Source organism: Dendropsophus ebraccatus, chromosome 1, assembly GCF_027789765.1.
Source record: "Dendropsophus ebraccatus isolate aDenEbr1 chromosome 1, aDenEbr1.pat, whole genome shotgun sequence".
Lineage (NCBI taxonomy): Eukaryota > Metazoa > Chordata > Amphibia > Anura > Hylidae > Dendropsophus > Dendropsophus ebraccatus.
In genome coordinates this window covers 139245058-139267697 of record NC_091454.1, presented here as the reverse complement: position 1 = coordinate 139267697, position 22640 = coordinate 139245058, and the positions used below count along the sequence as shown (strand labels likewise).

Sequence of the window (22640 nt, the reverse complement as noted above, 5' to 3'; positions counted from 1 at the left end):
CGCTAATTAAAGCGGGACGGAAGTGACATCATGCGCGTCATGCGTTACCATAGAGAAGCCGGGGCTGCTGGCGCTGTAAAAGGTGAGGAGCGGGTGTCGAGGGTGTGACGGAGCCATTCACATGTGTGATAGTACAATTCAATGGCTGTGTCTGTGCGGCCTGCATGCTGTGAGGGGACTTTTTTCTGCTGTGTGTAAAGTATCACAAGCAGAGGCCCCACCATGATGATAGCCTCGAAGCCTCTTGGTGTGCACGTGATGTCACCATCAGCAGCACTGGGGCTAATCTTCCTATTACACTCAGTGGGAGCCTTGGAATTATCCAGCGTCAGCAAGCCGCCTTCCCTTTCTTGTTATCTAATACTCTGAAAGATTCATAAGAAGCTCGCAGGTCTGGCAGCATTGTGAGGGCACTCCCATAGAGGTCAATGGGAAACAAATGGAGGAGACTCCAGGTCCAAATTGGTGAAGAGTTTTGTCCTGTGACCATGCCGCATTTCTTCACCAAATTACACCAAACCTTTCTTATCCTTTACTATTTTTAAATGAACTGTTATCTATCTGACTGCTAAGGGGCCCCATGGCCTGTTCTTTTAATACACTGGGCTCCCTGAGCCGTCATCATTTGCTGCACCTGGTGGCTAAGCGGGCGGGCCTTCCAGGTTCTGCAAATGTCCCTTTAAAGCGACTCTGTACCCACTGTTCCCCTCCCCCAACCACTTATACCTGTTTGTAGCTCATGTGAAGTCCATTCTTCTGGTATGTTTCGGAACGCTGGTAGAGGTTTCCTTCGGCTGAAAAATAAACTTTAGTTAAGGAGATGCCGTGTCTAAGAGCCGCGGCTGAGAGCGTTCGTGTCCAGGTGAAGGGCCGCCTGTGTGGTCCTGGTCTGCGTCTCCCCCTCCTCTGGTTCCGCCCTCCGTCCGCCCTCACAGGCCAAGTTGTTCTTGCGCCTGAGCCGTGCTTGTAACCCCCTGGCGCTGTTGCCTGATGTTGCGGGTCACGTTGAGGGTCCAGCTGCGCGTCATCCACGTTGTCTTAGCGACGCGCTTCTGCCTGGCCCTCCTCCCATGTCATTGTGAGCAGCCTCCCGTTGTCAGAATCCTGCCCCCCTTGTCCATCTGTTGCCAACACGCCCCCCGCTTATGCTCCTTGCGTCCGTCCTCTCCTCGGCTTTACATCACATGCGTCGTTGAGCATCGTAGCGCACGTATCCCACGCAGGCGCAGTGACACTTTACACTGGCCGTAGAAGACCGTTCGCGTCACTGTGCTTGAGCGGGATACGTGCGCTATGGTGCTCAAAGGCGCATGTGATGTGAAGCTGAGGAGAGGACGGACGCAAAAAGCGTAAGCGGGGGGCGTGTTGGCTGCAGACGGACAAGGGGGCGGGACTGGGATAACGGGAGGCGGCTCACACTGACATGGGAGGAGGGCCAGGCAGAAGGACGTCGCTAAGACAACGCGGATGACGCGCAGCGGGACCCACAGCGTGACCCGCAACAGCGCCAGGGGGTTACAAGCACGGCTCAGGCGCAAGAAGAACTTGGCCTGTGAGGGCGGACGGAGGGCGGAACCAGAGGAAGGGGAGACGCAGACCAGGACCACACAGGCGGCGCTTCACCTGGGCACCAACGCTCTCGGCCCCGCCTCTTAGACACGGCATCTCCTCAACTAAAGTTTATTTTTCAGCCGAAGGAAACCTCTACCAGCGTTCCGAAACATACCAGAAGAATGGACTTCACATGAGCTACAAACAGGTATAAGTGGTTGGGGGAGGGGGAACAGTGGGTACAGAGTCGCTTTAACTGCAACCACCCCTGACCAACACTTGCAGCTATGAGTATACTTGATGGCTTAGTGGTCAGTCAGGAGGTGCCCAATCAAAAGTTTGCTATGGGGCCCAGCCATTTCTAGTTACGCCCATTTTAACATATTGTTCATCAGATAAGAGACCACTACTGCTTACAACTATGAATATGCATAAATGTCAAGATTGGAGCACGCCTTTAAATTGGACATTAAAGGGGTTCTCCAGTGAAAATCTTTTTCTTTCAAATCAACTGGTGTCAGAAAGTTATATAGATTCATAATTTACGTCTATTAAAAAAATTCTCAAGTCTTCCAGTACTTATTAGCTGCTGTATGTCATGCAGAGAATGTTTTATTTTCAGTCTGACACAGTGCTCTCTGCTGCCACCTCTGGCAGAGACAGGAACTGTCCAGAGCAGGAAAAGTTTTCTGTAGGAATCCCCATAGAAAACCTCTCCTGCTCTGGACAGTTCCTGTCTCTGCCAGAGATGTCAGCAGAGAGCACTGTGTCAGACTGAAAATGAAACACTTTCCTGCAGGACATACAGCAGCTAAGTACTGGAAGACTTGACATTTTTTAATAGAAGAAATTACAAATCTATATAACTTTCTGACAGCAGGTGACTTGAAAGAAAAAGATGTTCACTGGAAAACCCCTTTAAAGGGTTACCTTTTGGCAGGAGACCTTTTTTCACTTTTTACTTATGTCCCCAGTTCAAGCGCTGGGGCCTGCATCATTCACCGCTCAGGTCCCCTAGTCTGAGATGGAGCTTGAGATGTTGTGTTTCAGGCCCGCTCAGCCAGTAAGCAGCTGTAGTAGGGTCCTGCCCCTGGCAGCATGGCCCTGAAAGGCTTAGCGGCTTGAAATGTCACGTCTAAAGCCCCATCTCAGGACCAGGAAGCAACAGGGGACCTGAGCAGCGTCTTGCAGGCCCCAGCTCAGGAACCGGAAAGGTAAGTAGACAACATTGCTTTCATTCATTCACCAGCTCCCCAGCTATAGTGATATAAGGCCTCCCGCCCAAGTACCCCTATAAGACAGATCCTTTTGAAACCAGACACTTTTTATGTTTGTACAATGTTTTTTATTGTATATTGTTTCTCTACAGCTCATTCCTGTATGTGGTCATGTCCACATTTCGCTGGTCTCGCTCCCTTCAGCTAACATTGGCAGTTATTAAGCCAGATGCAGTGGCACATCCAATCATATCAGATGTAGGTATTTTATTCCATAAATATTATATTTACTGCAGTCCTGGTACCAACTATGGTCCTCAGTGTTTAACTTAAAGAATGGCAAATTCTTTTCTGTAATCTGTATGTAATAGGGGGGCTCACTGGCTCTGGAGCCTTTCAATGTGCCAGCAGGGAGAGCTGGTCTATTAAATAAATAGCCACCATGTAAAGTTGGTCACTTCACTGGCTTTACAGTATATTAATGTCATACGGTGATGTAACTCTGTATGATGAGACCTGATGTCTGCTTTGGGTTATTAAAAATCATCTTTATATATATATATATATATATATATATATATATATATATATATATATATATATATACACACTACCGTTCAAAAGTTTGGGGTCACCCAAACAAACAATTTTGTGTTTTCCATGAAAAGTCACACTTCTTCACCACCATATGTTGTGCAATGAATAGAAAATAGAGTCAAGACATTGACAAGATTAGAAATAATGATTTGTATTTGAAATAACATTGTTTTTACATCAAACTTTGCTTTCATCAAAGAATCCACCTTTTGCAGCAATTACAGCATTGCACACCTTTGGCATTCTAGCTATTAATCTGTTGAGGTAAGCTGGAGAAATTGCACCCCACGCTTCTAGAAGCAGCTCCCACAAGTTGGATCGGTTGGATGGGCACTTCTGGCGTACCATACGGTCAAGCTGCTCCCACAACAGCTCAATGGGGTTCAGATCTGGTGACTGCGCTGGCCACTCCATTACCGATAGAATACCAGCTGCCTGCTTCTGCTGTAAATAGTTCTTGCACAATTTGGAGGTGTGTTTAGGGTCATTGATTGTCCTGTTGTAGGATGAAATTGGCTCCAATCAAGCGCTGTCCACTGGGTATGGCATGGCGTTGCAAAATTGAGTGATAGCCTTCCTTATTCAGAATCCCTTTTACCCTGTACAAATCTCCCACCTTACCAGCACCAAAGCAACCCCAGACCATCACATTACCTCCACCATGCTTAACAGATGGCGTCAATCATTCTTCCAGCATCTTTTCATTTGTTCTGCGTCTCACAAACGTTCTTCTTTGTGATCCAAACACCTCAAACTTGGATTCATCCGTCCACAACACTTTTTTCCAGTCTTCCTCTGTCCAATGTCTGTGTTCTTTTGCCCATCTTAATCTTTTTCTTTTATTGGCCAGTCTCAGATATGGCTTTTTCTCTTCCACTCTGCCCTGAAGCCCAAAATCCCGCAACCGCCTCTTCACTGTAGATGTTGACACTGGTGTTTTGCGGGTACTATTTAATGAAGATGCCAGTTGGGGACCTGTGAGGCGTCTGTTTCTCAAACTAGAGACTCTAATGTGCTTATCTTCTTGCTTAGTTGTGCAACGCGGCCTCCGACTTCTTTTTCTACTCTGGTTAGAGCCTGTTTGTGCTGTCCTCTGAAGGGAGTAGTACACACCGTTGTAGGAAATCTTCAATTTCTTATCAATTTCTCGCATGGAATAGCCTTCATTTCTAAGAACAAGAATAGACTGTGGAGTTTCAGATGAAAGTTCTCTTTTTCTGGCCATTTTGAGCGTTTAATTGACCCCACAAATGTGATGCTCCAGAAACACAATCTGCTCAAAGGAAGGTCAGTTTTGTAGCTTCTGTAACGAGCTAGACTGTTTTCAGATGTGTGAACATGATTGCACAAGGGTTTTCTAATCCTCAATTAGCCTTCTGAGCCAATGAGCAAACACATTGTACCATTAGAACACTGGAGTGATAGTTGCTGGAAATGGGCCTCTATACACCTATGAAGATATTGCACCAAAAACCAGACATTTGCAGCTAGAATAGTCATTTACCACATTAGCAATGTATAGAGTGTAGTTGTTTAAAGTTAGGACTAGTTTAAAGTTATCTTCATTGAAAAGTACAGTGCTTTTCCTTCAAAAATAAGGACATTTCAACGTAACCCCAAACTTTTGAACGGTAGTGTGTATGTGTGTATATATATAATATATATAGCCAAAATGTTTTGCAGCCCTATACAATCTAGAGTGTACATGTACAGATGAAATCAAACATTACAAAGTAGCAAACTAAACAACAATTTCAACATTAGGATTGAGGCCATGTATGAAGTTCAGTAGTTCATCACAGTTACTGTTAGGCTGGGTTCACTTTGCGTTTTTGCAATCCGTTTTTTTCATCCTTTTTTTGCAAAAAAACGGATGAAAAAACGGATGCATTTGTGTCCATCCTTTTTTATCTGTTTTTCCATTGACTTCCATTGGAAAAAAAGGATCCTTTTTTTTTTTTTGACGGACGCAAAAACGTAGCTGACACTACTTTTGTGTCTGTTAAAAAAAAATCCGTTTGGATCCATTTTTTACAATGGAAGTCAATGGAAAAACGTATCAAAACGGATGCACACTAATGCATCCGTTTTTGCCATCGGTTTTTCATCCGTTTTTTGAAAAAAAAGGATGAAAAAAACGGATTGCAAAAACGCAGTGTGAACCCAGTCTTAGTAAGTGTTCTAGCTGTTAGAGCAGAAGTGAACTGGGAGCCACCAACCCCTTTTACTGCAATGATGCCTAAATATGAGGGCACACAATGCCTGCTATCAAGGGGTGGTAGGCAGTTATATAGGGGAAAAAAATCTTAATTTTGTAATATATCATTATTAGAGATGAGCAAACCGGGCTCTAGTCGATCCGAACCCGAATGTTCGGTATTTGATTAGCGGGGGCTGATGAACTTGGATAAAGCTCTAAAGTTGTCTGGAAAACATGGATACAGCCAATGACTATATCCATGATTTCCATATAGCCTTAGGGCTTTATCCAACTTCAGCAGCCACCGCTAATCAAATGCCGAAAGTTCGGGTTCGGATCGACTCGAGCATGCTCGAGTTTCGCTCATCTCTAGTCATTATAGGGGTCTCTGTTTATGATAAAGAGCTCAAACTCCCCTCTTGTCTTTACACAGCCATGAAATTAAACAATAAAATACCCTTTCTCCCAACCTTAGACTTTTCTGTTGTGTGTTTTTCTTATAGCTTTCTATTATATTTCACAGGCTGTACATCAGAGGATACTAGACAACAGATTTCTTATAGTAAAAAATAAGGAACTTCAATGGAGAGCAAAAGATTCTGAACATTTTTACCATGAACATGCAGGTAAGAATTGTTTATAACATGTTCATATACTTAAAGGGGCACTGTGGCTGCGGCAGGGCAGCGCACTGATTGGCTGAGCGGGACACCAGGATGCCAGAAGCCTGAAAAGACAGCAGGAGCATGGCCAGGAAATGTATTATCCTGGGGCTTTACAGTCTCACAGCAGAATGAAAAAATTGCTGCATATAGTTATCAATAAAAATACTACATACCCATAAATAAACGTAATAACAGTAGTGTGTTAGCCTCTGTACAATGAATATGCCGCCCTCAATGTATCCAGCGGAACAGAGGGGACCCCATCTCACACCCCGTGGCACATTTCACCTCACTGGTTACGGGAATCGATTATTTTACATTAAAGGGGAACCATTAGCAATTTAGACGAATGTAACCTGCTTATAGCCTCCTATAGCGCCAGGGACACTGGGAAGCATGGTACATGTCTTACCTCAGCACCAGTCCCGCCCTGTTAGTCAGGGTAGGTAAACTCCGTTCTGGAGCACTGCTGCGTTATCCGGCCAACCCCTTCTAACGATAATCAATGGAGGGTGGCGGGCCGGATGATGCGGCGGTGCTCATAACTGTGCTCTGTAGTCCTGTTAGTTTACCCCGGCTAACAATGTGGGACCAGTGCTGAGGAAGAAGGCAAGATACATACTGGACTTTCCGCCTCAGCATCCCAGGGCTGTAGGGAGCTATCAGCAGGTTAGATTCGTCTAACCTGCTGATAGTTCCCCTTTAAATAGTGTAAAATACAATAATGAAAGGTTGAGGTTTAGTTTTTGGCTATTACTTGACTTTTCATTTCCTTTTTTTCCATACTGAATACAAATCTTTATCTCTGTAGGACGCTTCTTCTATCAGCGGTTGGTAGAGTTCATGTCAAGGTAAAAATGACATGTGGTTATACTGTATGAATTATGTGCATGCTTTATCTCTAACCTGTGGTTAGTAGTTGCTTAGAAACGGAGGATACTGTTTTATGTGATAAGTTGTGCTCAACAACTGCAGTCATTTGTGATTATCTCCATGGTGTCTTGTGGTTTTACCTAGTAGTTAGTCAGCGACCACTCTAAAGATCCATTTAGATCACTTTACTATTCAGCACTGGTACAAATTGTGATGATAGGATTTCAACTAGAACTAGAATTGGTTTGTTAGGAGTATCTTTTTTTTTTTTTTTTTCAGCACAGATCCCCTCTGTGGAGTGAAGTGCAGATAGGGTTTGTCAGGCAGAACATTTTACCACTTATTAAATTAGGATGATCCAGATGTTGCAGCTAAACTTCTGGTACACACTGTTCACTGTATACCCACTGTATTGTATTAGGGTATGTTCACACTTAATCTGCTGCACATTTGATGGTGTGTGTTTAATCAATTACTGTAATCCGCAGCATCAAATCAGCACCACCAAAGTCATGTAATACGCAGCAGATTAAGTATGTGTGAACACACCCTTACAGTGTAGCATATATAGTAAATTATTGCCCAAATATTTTATGTACTTTCTTAAACTTCAGGCTTTTATTTAAATTCCTTTTTTGCCTCAGTGGTCCAATGCGAGCATATATACTGGCTCACGAGGATGCAGTCCAACAGTGGAGAAAGATTATGGGTCCAACTAAAGTGTTCAGGGCCCGTATTACAGCACCAGAAAGTATCCGAGGTCATTTAGGATTGACTGATACACGTAACACAACACATGGCTCAGGTAAGGCTAAACCACCAAGCTCATATTTTTTTGTATGAACAAGAATTGCAACAACAACAACCATCAGTTTGCATTTGTAATCTGAAGCATATTTATACTTATTTGCAAGAATCCAGTAACAATATATTACTGTGTCCCCCCACTTAGTGTTCAGAGTTTATAGAAATGTGCATGTCCACCTAATATGCTAACTGCTGGCGGACACACATGCTCAATTACTTTCCTCAGACAGTGCTGCGTGCAGTTGATCCTCTGTTTACTGCAATGTAGTCAAGATAAATTAGACCTGTAGTAGTATGCAGCTGGGAAGACTCCTTCTCAGACTTCGAAGATTGTAAGGGTAGCTTAACACGTACAGTCTCGCTGCGTTTTAACGGTGCGTTTTTATCGCTGCGTTTTTGCTGCATTTTTTACATGCGCGTTTTGATTTTCACATGATTTTCATGTGAAAATCAAAAATCGCACCAAAAACGCAGTGATCAAAACGCACCGTTAAAAACGCAGCGATACGGTACGTGTGAAGCTACCCTAAAGCTGGATTGGAAGGTAAGAAGGAGCCAGTTGTCAAATGGGGAAAGAAGACTGATTCTGTCCTTAAAGCGTAACTGTCATTTCAGGGTCATTTTTTTGAAAACATTTAATATTAATAGTACAAGCGATTTTAAGAAACTCTGTAATAGGTTTTATAAACCAAAAGAGTTTCCTTCTGGGCTGAAAAAGCAATCTCCCAGCTTCCCCCCTCACTCAGAAGCAGCAGGATTTCTGTCTCCATTATGTGGCTATGGAGAGGGGAGGGGCTGTTAGGAGTGACTGAGCACGGAGGATTTCTGCAAAGCACAACACCCTGCAATCTTCTCTCAGTAAGTTCATAGATAAGCACTGACCTTTCTGACACCTGAATTTAGCGTTTTAGGTGCCCAGAGAGTCTACAAACAGCTGACCTTCATGTCACCTCTTCCTGTTCCCTCATCTCCCTCAGCCCCTCCCCCCTCCATAAGGATAGAATGGAGAGAGCAAAACCCGTCTTCACTGGCTTCTCTGTAATGAAGACGTGTTTGCCTGATAATGCACAGATAAGAAGTCAGGGGGGGAGGCTGGGAGATTGCTTCTTGAGTACAGAAGGAGGCTTTTTTGGCTGATAAAACCTATTACAGAGTTTCCTAAAATCGCGTATACTACTGATTTCTGCAATAAAAAAAAATGACAGTTACGCTTTAAATGAACCAAGCAGAACAAATAAATAAGTGCACTAAAGTGAGGAGGCATGGAAGGATAAAGGTTTTATTTATGCTAGACAATTCTTTAGAATTAATATTTAATTGAAGTCTTGAGTCTTAAGGGTAAAGGGGGAATGCTTGTTGGCGTTGAAACATCAGAGTTCCTGCATTCAAGAACTTATTTCATAAAAGTGATTCGGTCAGCTGTAATTCACGTTCCAAACTGCTGACACTGTTAAATAGTTGTTAAGTCAAGAGGAAACATGGTACCTTTCATATATGTGTTTTTGTATATGTATTTGTGCTTCCAGAACATAAAAACACACTTTTACTCTCGGGTGAAAAGTATTAGTGTGTTGAAAGCTCAATCAAGCATGGTCTCCCTCTGACACTTTTCACTGGAGGATAAAATAATTTTTATACTTCTGCAAAAGACAAATATATAAATGCTATCTAACATTAGCAGCAGTTCGGAACAGATTTTTGAATTGCAGCTGATAGATACACCTAATCATCTGAATTCTCAAGGTATTAGCAATAGATGTACAAAAAATGATGGCCTAGTTACCTTCAGAGAACAATGCAAAACAAAACAAAAAAAACCTATGGCCTGGCCTTATTTATTTTTATTCAAAATTTTATTCATTTTACAATTTTTATAAAAACCGTCAATACAACTGGCACTTATAAGGTGCAATGACACATGTGGAAAGGTGGAATACAAACATGTAACCATATAGAAACAAAACAGAAACATTCCAGGGCTCTCCAAAGTTTGGTAATAAAGGCATGTAGAGAGGCAAGGAGTGAGCTAATGCTCAGCTCAGAACTGAAGAAGAAAAGAGGGAAGAGAAAAAGGTAGCAAGAACAGAGAGGAGGCAGAAAGAAGGGGGAAAATAGGGGGGCGGGGGGGGGGGGGGGGGCGGGGAATAGATAACTCCTCACTGAGCAATGAGAGATTTATATTCGTCTGTTTTGGTAAATTGGTCCCAGTAAAACAATGTCCGAAAGAAACATGGAACATGATCGTGTAGCTGTGCAGTGAGATCCTCCCTACAGTTGATGTCTTCAACCTTCCGGATCCACATGGAAATACTTGGAGGGTCAGGTTGACGCCAAAGAGCAGGAATACAGGCTCGGGTAGCGTTAACCAGGTGTCGGAGAATGGAGTGATGGTAACTTTTAAGAGGTTAGTGAAGGTTGGGGTGATAAGCCACACTTCCTTCCAAAAGGAAACAAGTTTGGGGCAACTCTAAAACATATGGAGGAGGGAACCTTCACCACCACAGTTCCTCCAGCAGTGTGGAGACATCTCTGGGAAAATCCGATGGAGGAGGGTAGGGACCTAGTACCAATGAGAGAGAATTTTAAATCCTGCTTCTTGGAGACTAGAAGAAATTGAGGAGGAGTGTGTGCAGGAAAACAGCCGCTCAACCTGTGCCGCAGAGAAAGAGATATTAAGATCTCCCAAGCAGCAAGAAAAGGAGTGGGTGATTGCTCCGTGATTGGGGAGCCCAACATGGCGTAAATAAGAGAGAGAGTGTCGAAGACGGCCAGAGCAAAGGCAGAGAGATTCAAACTGTGTATGCATACGGGCGAAGCAAGAAGGATTAGGAAGGGGAAAGGAGGAAAGAGGTTTATGGCAAATTTTTAAAGTCTGAGCAATAGTGGGATGAGGACCAGCAAAACGGGTGAAGGCCGGTATCCACAGGGCAGGGGGTAGAGAAAGGGGCGAAAGTGTCATCTCCAGGCCGACCCACAACTTTGTGGAGGCATGAAAATGCCAGTCCAGCACCCTAGAAAGATGGGCAGCAACATAATATTGGTAAAGATTAGGTAGGCCTAGACCCCCATGTGATTTAGGGAGGTAAGATATTCATTTTGAAGATAGAACCAGGTAGAGGTGCCGTTGTTCTATCTGAGCAAATCTGCCTCGATAGATTTAAGCATAGGCAGGAAGTTCACCTTAAATAGGTCTGAAGTGGAAGGTGTAAGTTGGACCCCTAGATATGTCAGGGAGGTATGCGACCAACGAAAAGGAAATAAAGTCTCAAGAGAAGAGACTACAGGAGAAGGGATGGAGAAATTGAGCGCCTCTGATTTTTGTAAATTGATCTTATAATTAGAGAGGGCCTGGTATCTAGATAATTCAGCAAGGAGATTGGGAAGGGATATAGTGGGTTGGGTAAGAAAGAAAAGGAGGTCGTCAGTGTATGCTGCAACTTTACAGTCAATGGCTTTAATATTTTAAAGTGTGAAAAATAGAAACTGGAATAAACTGATGAAAGCTGATTTATTGGTTGCAATGGGCAATTAATACCATGTGGACGCACCTTATGTACATGTGTATAGGTACAGTATGTAACCCTTTTGTATGATATATATATATATATATATATATATATATATATATATATATATATATATATATGTATATACAACTCACCTTGTGGCATTTAATTCTTTGTGTACTATTCCCTTAATAGACTCTCATACCTTGATTGACAGTTAGCTTCCAGTGCTGAACCGTTTCCAAATCTCATTCCTGTGCTGTGCAAAATTTAGAACGGGAATTGACTTCTAGCTGATTGTCACTCAAGCAGGGATAGGGATGGGAGGTGGAGTGAGGAGGCATTACAGCCTTTAGATCCTAAGGAACTTGGAAATGCCTTTTTTGACACTTTGCACAGGAGAATGGAGGCACAGACTGATATGAAAGGTACCGTGTGTCTTCTTACCCTAACAGCTATTCGGGTTCAGGACGTAACGCGTAGGGTATTTTCGACCCCACTCAGCCGATCGCACTCTACTCACTCTAATTTCAGTGTGATGTAGTTTAGTTACTTATTCTTTATTGACTTTGTTTACAATTGTACACTGCGTATTGCTGAACTCTTGGTATCTTGTAAATTTTTTTCTCATTTGGGAGGTTTTCTAATATCTTATTTATTTGGTAGAGTGTGCATATAGTCATACAGAGCTGAGTGGGGGTGTAGGGACCTGGTGTATTGTTAACAGGTCCCTCCAGGATATATTGGGTCTTTTAAGTGTTTTTAATGTTTTTTTGGAGTGTGTGTAGGGTTATTTGTGTCGTTTGTATTGTGTTATGAATAAAGATTATATACATATATTTCTGAATTTTAGGTGTGTGCCTAGTCATAAACCACTTATGACATACATCTTTTTTTCTTGTATGGGACTGTCGGTGGTATAGTATGAGCACCATTGATTTGGCTGTGCATCCCCCTTTTCTGTTGTATGATTAACCCCTTAACGACATCGGGCGTACCCATACGCCCCCGTTGCCTGGGCTTTAACGCAAACGGGCGTATGGGTACGCCCGATGTTTCCCCGATCGCTGCGTGTTCACACACAGCGGTCGGGGAAGATGGCCTGCTATAAATCATAGCAGGCCATCATAGCTTCACGGCACGGGGGGTGGTTAACACCCCCCGTGCTTACGATCGCCGCTATAGGCTGATCAATTCAGATCAGCCAATAGCGGCGATCGGAACCTTTCCGGGTCATCGGTGACCCGATGACCCGGAAAAAAATGGCGGTCGGTGCTGTCCGATGACGGCACCGACCGCCATTACTGTAAAAAGTAATGGTGATCGCCGTGCCACCGGCCCGATTGCCGTGAACGGCCGGCCGGCCGTTCACGGCGATCGGGCCGGTGGCACGGCGATCAGAGTCCCACAATATAGTAAATACCTGCCCTGGACCCCTCAGCTAGGTAGCCGAGGGGTCCAGAGCAGGTATTTGTACATTACTCACCTGTCCCGGGCTCCTGATCGGCGTCTTCCGGGTTCGCGGCGTCCTCCGTCATTCCGTTCGGTCTTCGGGTCTTTCCGGCGGTCCCCGTCGTCTTCTTTCGGCTATTTTCGGCTCCAGCCTCGTCATTTTCCGGATTTTGCGCTCTGCTGCCCCCTAGCGGCTGATATGTGTAATACACTTATCAGCAGCTACAGGGATATTCAGAATGTAGAAAAAGGTTTTTTTTTTTTTTTCCAAATTTTTTTTTTTCTATTTTCCGCACCCTATCGCCGCTGAGTGTTGATCAGCATCGCACGAAAGTGCGCTGCTAATCAGCAACTCCTCCTTTTTGGCGTAGGGTGTTTTTTTTCTATATCCTACTGCCACGGTCTGCTTATAAGTGCCGCACATAAGTGCGCCATTTATCAGCAACTCCTTTGTTGGCGTAGGTTTTTTTTTTATACTTACTGTAAAAAATCACGTAAAAAACACTACATTACACCACACTACATTGAATAAAGTTTGACACTACACCACTACATACCCCATATACCAATCCCCGTATAAAGATGGCCCCCAGGGTGTTTTCGGCGTCAGAGGGATACGTTATTATTACCTCCGACACCGAAACAGCCAGTGAGGATGAATGGGGGGGATCCTTCTTTCCTCCATTCATCCTCATCATCCAGTGACGTGTCTGGGGGTAGCGTAGCGTACGCTGCCCCCCAGACACGTCTTTTCCGCCAGTACCGTCCCAATAAGAGATCACAGTATGGTGTGAAATTCTACAAACTCTGTGAGCGTACCTCAGGGTACACTTACAGATTTCGGGTACGTGCAAACTGCGGAATGGCGAAGGATAACCCTTTGTGCATTCCGCAGCTGGCACCCGCCGGCGGACTAATGCGGGCGCATGTCTCTACCCGTGTCATAGACTCCAATCTATGCACGGGCGGAATCCGTCGTCCATCCAAAGAATGAACACGTTGGACGGAGAGCGGAATCCGCCCGTGCATAGAATGGAGTCTATGACACGTGTGGAGACGTGCGCCTGCATCAGTCCGCCGGCGGGTGCCAGCTGTGGAATGCACGAAGGGTTATCTGTCGCGATTCCGCAGTGTGCATGTACCCTTAGAGTGTATGTAGGAAGGGACACCCGAATCCAGCCCCCAGATGCCCCCTCCCCCCCCCATCCTCGGAGTTAGTGGGAAGATCGTCCGGGAACTGATCTTCCCACTGCTGGATAAAGGTTACCATCTGTACGGGGATAACTTTTATACCAGCACCCCCTCTTCCGGTCCCTCGCTGCCCTGTAGCTTGCGGCACGATCCGAACATATCAGAAATAGTAATAGCGCCCTAATATTTAGCAGCCATGGAGCGGACCCAGCGCTTCTGGATATGAAGGACCCCGTATCGCACCAGGACAACATTTTCCAGGTGACGTCCCCCACACTGGAGAACAGGAGACCCCAGAAGAAGTGCAGAGTGTGGGGTAACAGGGGGATCAGGAAGGACACCATTTTCCAGTGTGACGCCTGTCCTGATCCCCCCGGCCTCTGCATACTGGATCGCTCCAAGGCGCACCACACGTCATTGGGGTTCTACATTATCTAAATTCTGTCCCTTATTCCTATTTCAGGGGTCACGTTGATCCAGGGATTATTCTGATCGCCATTATGGAGTCGGGAAGGAATTTTTCCCCTGTGATGAGGCTACTGTCGTCTGCCTCACGAGGATTTTTTGCCTTCCTCTGGATCAACATAGGTTGAGTTTGATGGACACCTGTCATTTCCAACCTTATAAACTAATAATTGCCCTAATACCCCCAAATAAATTAGAATTGTCCCTTTTCCCCAGCTAAGTAGGTATGGCCGCCATTCCCATTAGAGGATGCCATGATGCAATTACAAAGCCTCTGTGCGGCCAGGACAGTAGAAACCCCCCACAAGTGACCCCATTCTGGAAACTACACCCCATAAGGAATCTAAGAAGGGGGGCAGCGGGGATATGGCCCCCTGGTGACGGCCACATTTGGGACGTGAAAGTGAAAAAAATTGTATTTTTTATTTTCTCGGCACATGTTCTACGTAAGTGCCCGTCACCAGAGGGGTCCATATGCTCACTGCACCCCTTGTTAGATTCCTTATGGGGTGTAGTTTCCAGAATGGGGTCACTTGTCGGGGGTTTCTACTGTCCTGGCAGCACAGGAGCTTTGTAATTGCGACATGGCCTCCATCCTCCATTCCAGCCTCTAAATGGCGCTCTGTCCCTTTGGTGACTTGCCCTGTGCCCATATGGCACATTATGCCCACATGTGGGGTATTTTCGTACTCAGGGGACACTACCCTACACGTTTTGTGTTCATTTTCTTTTTTAACCCCTTGTGGAAATGGAAAAAAATCAAGGCTAGACCAACATTTAGTGTAATTTTTGTAAAATTTTTACTCTAAATTATTAATCTTGTCATGTTTTTTCATTTTCACAAGGGGTTAAAAGATAAAAAAAAACATTTAATGTGTAGAGCAATTTCCCCTGAGTACGGAAATACCCCACATGTGGACATAAAGCGCCATGCGGGTGCAGGGTAAGCCTCCGAAGGGAAGAAGCGCCATTTGGTTTTTGAAGGCTGGATTTGGATGGAATGGATTTCGAGGGGCCATGTTGCATTCAAAAGGCCCCTGTGTTGCCAAGACAGTTGAAACCCCCCACAAGTGACCCCATTATGGAAACTGCACCCCTCAAGGAATGTAACAAGGGGTGTAGTGAGCATATGGACCCCACTGGTGACGGACACAAATGTGGAACAATGTGGCGTGAAAATGAAATATTACATTTTTTACACTATAATGTTGGTTTAGCCTTGAATATATCATTTTCACAAGGGGTTAAAAGAGGAGAAAAAAAACAATGTGTAGCGCAATTTCCCCCGAGTCCGTAAATACCCCACATGTGGACATAAAGCACCATGCGGGTGCAGGGTAAGCCTCCGAAGGGAAGGAGCACCATTTCGTTTTTGAAGGCTGGATTTGGATGGAATGGATTTTGAGGGGCCATGTTGCATTCAAAAGGCCTCTGTGTTGCCAAGACAGTTGAAACCCCCCACAAGTGACCCCATTATGGAAACTACACCCCTCAAGGAATGTAACAAGGGGTGTAGTGAGCATATGGACCCCACTGGTGACGGGCACAAATGTGGAACAATGTGGCGTGAAAATGAAATATTACATTTTTTACACTATAATGTTGGTTTAGCCTTGAATTTATCATTTTCACAAGGGGTTAAAAGAGAAAAAAACACACAATATGTGTAGAGCAATTTCCCCCGAGTCCGTAAATACCCCACATGTGGACATAAAGCGCCATGTGGGCGCAGGGCAAGCCTCCGAAGGGAAGGAGCGCCATTTGGATTTTGGAGGTTGGATTTGGCTAGAATGGATGATGAACGCCATGTCGCATTTACAGAGCCCTCGTGCTGCCAAAACACTGGAAACCCCCCACAAGTGACCCCATTCTGGAAACTGCACCCCTCAAGGAATCTAACAGGGGGGGAAAAGAGGATATGGACCCCTTGATGACGGGCACATTTGTGCCATGAAAGTGAAAAAATGAAATTTTTCCCTTTCACGTCACATTGTTCCACATTTGTGCCCGTCACCAGTGGGGTCCATATGCTCACTGCCCCCCTTGTTAGATTCCTTGAGGGGTGTAGTTTCCAGAATGGAATCACTTGTGGGGGGTTTCCAGTGTCTTGGCAGCACGAGGGCTCTGTAAATGCGACATGGCCCTTGAAATCCTTTTCAGTGAAATTCAGCTTCCAAAAGCCAATTGGCGCTCCTTCCTGCGCCCGCTTGGCACTTTATCGCCACATGTGGGGTATTTCTGTACTCGGGAGAAACTGCGCTACACATTTTTTGTCTTTTTTTGCCTCTTATCCCTTTAAGAAAATGAAAAATTGAAGGCTAGAACGTTTTAGTGTAAAAAATAAATTTTTCTTTTTTCACGCCATATTGTTCGGAAAATCTGTGAAGCACCTGTGGGGTCCAGATGCTCACCGCACCCCTTGTTACATTCCTTGAGGGGTGTAGTTTTCTGAATGGTGTCCCTTTAGGGGTGTTTTTTAGGTTTTGACACCCCAGAGCCTCTGCCAACCTGAAGTGGTACAGTCAAAAATGACCAAATATAACGGAGGCGTTGAAATTCACTAGGCGCTCCCTTATATCTGAGGCTTGTGGTTGCGTCAAATAGCGCAATAGGGCCACATATGGAGTATTTCTATAAACTGCAGAAACGGGGCAATAATTATTGGGGTGCATTTCTCTGGTAATAGGTTTATAATTATGAAAAATATTGGATTACAATAAAATTTCTGCACAGAAAATTAAAATTTTCAAATTCCTTACACACTTAGCTTTTATTTCTGTGACTCCCCTAAAGGGTTAAAACACTTTCTGGATGTGCTTTTGCAGAGTTTGGGGGGTGCAGTTTCTGAAATGGGGTGCTTTGTGGGGCTTTCTAACATACAGGCCCCTCAAATACACTTTAAACCTGAACAGGTCCCTAAAAATATCTGATTTTGAAATTTTACTGAAAATTTGGAAATTTGCTGCTAATGTTTTAAGCTCCCTATTGTGTAAAAAAAATGAAAAATAGTTTAATAAATGCCGCCAACATAAAGTAGACATGTTGCTAATGCTATTTAATATATAATTTATGTGGTATAACCACTTTCTGTATACGCAAAAAAGTTTCAAAGTTGGAAAAATGCATTTTTTCACATTTTTTCACATTATTTGGGTTTTTTTCATAAAGATTTGTTATGAGTATCGACTCCAATTTACCAGAAATGTAAAGTACAATATGTCACGAGAAAACAATCTCAGAATCAGCCGGATAGGTAAAAGTATCCCGAAGGTATTAATGACTAAAGTGACACTGGTCATATTCATAAAATTTGTCTCTGTCATTAAGGCCATTTCAGGCTCTGTCCTTAAGGGGTTAAAGGGAATCTATCATCACTACAAAGCATGCTAACTTATGTACATGTAGCCTGTGGCACCCTGATTAAAATGCTATTTTTGTTTGTTTTCTAAATCCGTTGTGTTTTTTGGGGGAATATAAGCCAAAAAAAAACGTTTTATGCGAATTAGGTGTGTTGGTGTTCTGGGGGTGGACAAAGGTAGTGCTGATTCTGAAAGAAAGCAGCTGTGTTTTTCTAATTCTGAAGTACATATCAGCAAGTTGGTATGCATTGTAGTGATGATAAAAAAAAAATGAGCACAAAATGTTGGACCTATTTAAGGGGCCCTTGCAAGGAACACCTTATTCTCACCTAACCATGCTCTTCTGAGTCCCCCTATGACATCTTCGAGTCCTTCACTGAACACTCAGACTCTCGTTCCGATGTGGACTTGTCCCTTCCGAAATGAGTCCATCTTGGATGTAGCAGCAGGCAGTGTTCAGCAAGGTATTCCGTTGACAGGAGGAACCCAGAGGAGCATGATTAGATATGAATAAGGTGTTTATTATTTTCTAAGGAAGAGCAGCAATAGATAAAACATAAAACATTTATAGACTACAGTACTTTAATGATCTGGTATTACAAGGTGGATAGGAAGACTGTATTTATTTTTCAAGGGTATTTTTGCTTTTCCTTGTTTTTTTTTCTTCTAACTTTCATATGATTTTTTTTCCTTGATGTAGATTCAGTGGAATCTGCTTGCAGAGAAATTTCATTCTTCTTCCCTGAATTTGATGTTACCCGTTGGTATAAGAAACAGGAACCTTTATATCGCACTGGACCAATATACTATGATGAAGAGACACTTGAGCATCGACTTGCAGAAGAATGATGGTACCTGGATGTACATTGGTTGAGTAGTGTGTAATTTGGGGGGTCTAAAGCCAGAGTACGTCTGGAAATGATTTGTTACACTCCAGCACTAAAGGAAACCAATCGGCAGCCGGGTCTTCTATGGTTTTGGGGGTTCTGGGCTCTAGGCTTCATGTGCGATAAAATACTTTTTAATCCTGCATACGAGGCAGGGGGAGAGCCGTGTACTAGTCATCCTGCTAACAGGCCTCCTTGCCTGTCAGTCACCCTGCAGAGCGTACTGACAGGACAGAGTCGTGACTAGTCACAGCCCAGATGACTAGTTCATGGCTCTCCCCCTGCGTTGTGCGTGGCATTTTACCCAACATGAAGGCTACGGAGCCCGGAACCCCCGTCACTATAGGAGGAGCCGTTCTGGGATCCCAGTCAGCACAAATGTGTTGATTGGTTCCCTTTTAAAAGGGTAATCCAGGATTAGAAAAAAAACATCCGTTTTCTCACAAAATTGGTGCCACCTATGTCCTCAGTTTGTGTGTGGTAACACAGCTCATTTCCATTGAAGTGTAGTATCACACAAGGAGTGGCGCTGTTTTTGGAAGAATGCAGCTATGTTTATGTAAACCTGAATTCATTAAAGCCACCATCAGTGGTGAAAGAATATGAAGGAGAGAATTAGCACAACAAGGTGATGGCCTTTATGTAGCTAAGATTGAAGACTGTTTTGACAATGCAGTCTGTCCAGAAATGACCAGTTCACTGCTTCTTTTTTTCAATTATTTTATGCATATAAACAAAATGCACATTTCTAAATTATAAATAACAATGCTTTTGGAGGCCTTTCATTATGCTTACATGTGGACTAGCTTTTGTGTTTACAGACAGACATATATTTTTTTATGTTAAAAATGGCAGGAATCTATTGAAGAGATCCAGTGCAGGGTTAAGGTACAGATTTAATGTTGGCACACTGATTTCATGACGATACAGTCACATAGAAAGGTAATGGAAGACTTCAGATAATATCCAAAGTGTGAAAAAAAAATCTTTTGGCACACACTATAAGGCACTAAAGATTGTAAAGGATACATCAAAAGATAACTGGATGCAACAGTACATGGTTTATTCCATGGTCTCTCTACACTTTGGATGTTGCACTAGTGTGGTGTTTTCATGCAGTACAGTTTAAAATTTTAGTTACACAGGACAGATTAAATGACGTGCACAATGCCTTTGAATTGGACAGTAAAATATGTTGTGTCTAGCAAGGTCGTGGACCTTTGACAGGGGAAAAATATTTTTTCCACATATTAGAGGTTACCTTGAGTTAAAGCACTACTATTATTAACTCTTTATGTTGTTCAGACATGTCAAAAGTTAAGATAGCAACAGGACTCAGTCCTGAGACCTGCTGCAATTGTGAGTTTGTGGGGGGAGGGTCATCTGGCCATAGTTGGACACAATAGATTATAATGAGGCCGTACTCCTAAAATCAGTTGGATTGGGCACCTGGCTAATAGGCCCTATTCCACCAACAGATCTGACGACAGATTATCTGCCAAAGATTTGAAGCCAAACCCAGGAGTGGATTTGAAAAGAGGATAAATCCAGTCTTTCCTTTATGACCTGTTCTCTGATTATAGTCTGTTCCTGGGTTTGGCTTTAAATCTTTGGCAGATAATCTGTCATCAGATCTGTTGGTGGAATAGGGCCTGCATGAAATGTGTAACCACATGCTCCCCCTGGCTGTAACTTACAAGTGTGATCTTCTCTGAACAGCACGTCTAAAGTTAATAGAAATGATAGAACCAGTTTAAAAAGAAAAAGTTCCACTAAGTTTCATGCTGTTGTTTCCGTCCTTCCATTCACTTTCAGAGCACCAGATATGTGTTTTGCATCATGATTAGAGATGAGCGAACCGGGTTCGAGTCGATCCGAACCCAAACGTTCGGTATTCGATTAGCTGGGGCTGCTGAACTTGGATAAAGCTCTAAGGTTGTCTGGAAAACATGGATACAGCCAATGACTATATCCATGTTTTCCACATAGCCTTAGGGCTTTATCCAACTTCAGCAGCCACCGCTAATCAAATGCCGAAAGTTCCGGTTCGGATTGACTCGAGCATGCTCCAGGTTCGCTCACCTCTAATCATGATCCTTGTTTAAATGAGCACTGTCACTAAAACTAACTTTTGATATGTTGCCAAACATGTCAAAAGTTATTGATCAGAGCGGGCCTCACTGCCGGGACCCACTCTCATTAGAAGGTATAGCCGGGGAAAGATCGCAGCAGTGTGATCCTCTCTCCGGCCAGCCCTGCAATACGTCAATAATTTCTCGAATATTGACAGACTGTGCGACTGGCTGGGGATCTTCTGATCCGAGCGTGCCTCAGCAGTGAGACTTGCTCTGATCAATAACTTTTGACATGTCAAAAGTTAGTTTAAGTACAGGTACGCTTTTATCATGTCTGTGTTCCCCTCCAAATAATAATTGCAGGATGCCACAACCTTCTCTAGATCTCCTGTGTCAACACTGTTTTAGCCTCCCACTGCTAACTGCAGTTTGTGTGCATTTTTTCCCCTTTCTGCAGTATGTGTCATCTGCCCTTCCTAAAAAATGGCCCTTAAAATGTCACTGTTATAACTTTTAAAATCTAAATCAACAGTAGATGTGATATAAAGCAAGTTTGCTATATACATTCTTTTTTTTATAGTTATCATGGAGAACACAGCACTTCCTGTTTTCTGACTTTTATTAAAAAAAAAAAAACAGGAAACGGCCAGAAAACAGGAAGTCCTGTGTATCCCAGGCTATCTGATCGCTCACAGAGAGAAGGCGGTCATGTGACTGATGAACATATTGAGCCGTGGCCAGAATTCCTGTGTTTAGTCTGTTTTTTCAGTCAGAAAATCTGCCTTCAGGAGACTGGACCTGGATTTCTAGTAAGTACAGCTTTGTTTTACAGCATGAGAACAAGAAAAGAAAAAGAATGTAAATTGCAAACTTGCTTTATATCACATCTACTGTTGATTTCGATTTTGAAAGTTATAACGACAGTGACACTTTAAATGGGTTGCTCCTTCTTTGTCTCTAGGATCAGTTTTACATAAGTGTAATGCAACAGCATGTTTGCATCTGTATTACAGCCACAGCTCCTAGTCTATGATGCTCTCAGCTTGGGTCATTAGACCTACAGTCAAACCAGCGCTTCTAACTATAATATGGACACAGAAATGAGGAGCTATTACGCCTGTATGAAACTAGCCTAACACTGAGAGAAGGTCAACAGAGAGTCAACACAGCCAGGAGGAGTGTGCTGATTTTTTTTTATATCAGGAGCAGCAGGACAACCAGCTATGTAAAAGAACTGCTTAGACTCTACAACAGCAAAATGGTTGAAGTTTTTGAAGACTATTAAGATTGTTGCCTAATTTTCCATTTTAGGACACAAATAAACAGTAAAAACTAAATTCACTGCAAAGCCGTCCATAACCTTTCTTTATGGTCATATAACATTTCCTGTATACCTTTCTTTTGTTTTAAGACTGAATCTTGGTTTTTGTTAATAAAGGAATTGTGTTTTTAATCTGTGTGACTGTATTACGTAGGAAATAATATAAATAGGCTACAATAGAGGAAAAGGTTGATAAAGCGCTGATTAGTCTGCCGAGATAAGGAGATTTAACCAGCCATACTGGTCATATAAGATAGTTATCGGTTAGACATCAATGTTCCCCATACACATGAATATTTATCAAGGCTAAGCCTGCATGGTATTCCATTAAAGTGTGTGAGGGGTGATAAATGGCAACTAGGCAACACTTACCTTCAGGACACAAATGATATAACAGGTTAAAATCTAAGGCTGACCTCAAGAATGTTAGATTATTAGCAGCTCCTATTGAACTGGTCTAGTACTCTACAAAAA

The 22640-nt window shown here is 43.4% G+C and overlaps 1 protein-coding gene across 3 annotated transcripts; it reads left to right on the top strand.

Moving 5' to 3' along the window:
- Positions 1-5: 5 nt before the first annotated feature.
- On the top strand, positions 6-22298 carry NME6 (NME/NM23 nucleoside diphosphate kinase 6). Of its 3 annotated transcripts, none has more exons than XM_069979827.1 (7): positions 6-82; positions 2921-3026; positions 6089-6191; positions 7042-7081; positions 7748-7908; positions 18584-18734; positions 21859-22298. In XM_069979827.1, exons 2-6 carry the CDS (start codon positions 2940-2942, stop codon positions 18730-18732), a joined length of 540 nt encoding a protein of 179 aa, XP_069835928.1. In that variant the 5' UTR covers positions 6-82; positions 2921-2939; the 3' UTR covers positions 18733-18734; positions 21859-22298. The 3 variants fall into 3 exon arrangements, with proteins under 3 accessions (XP_069835928.1, XP_069835936.1, XP_069835918.1); XM_069979835.1 differs by having other exon boundaries at positions 18584-18752; XM_069979817.1 differs by lacking the exons at positions 6-82; positions 21859-22298 and adding an exon at positions 146-391 and having other exon boundaries at positions 18584-20383.
- Positions 22299-22640: the final 342 nt, after the last annotated feature.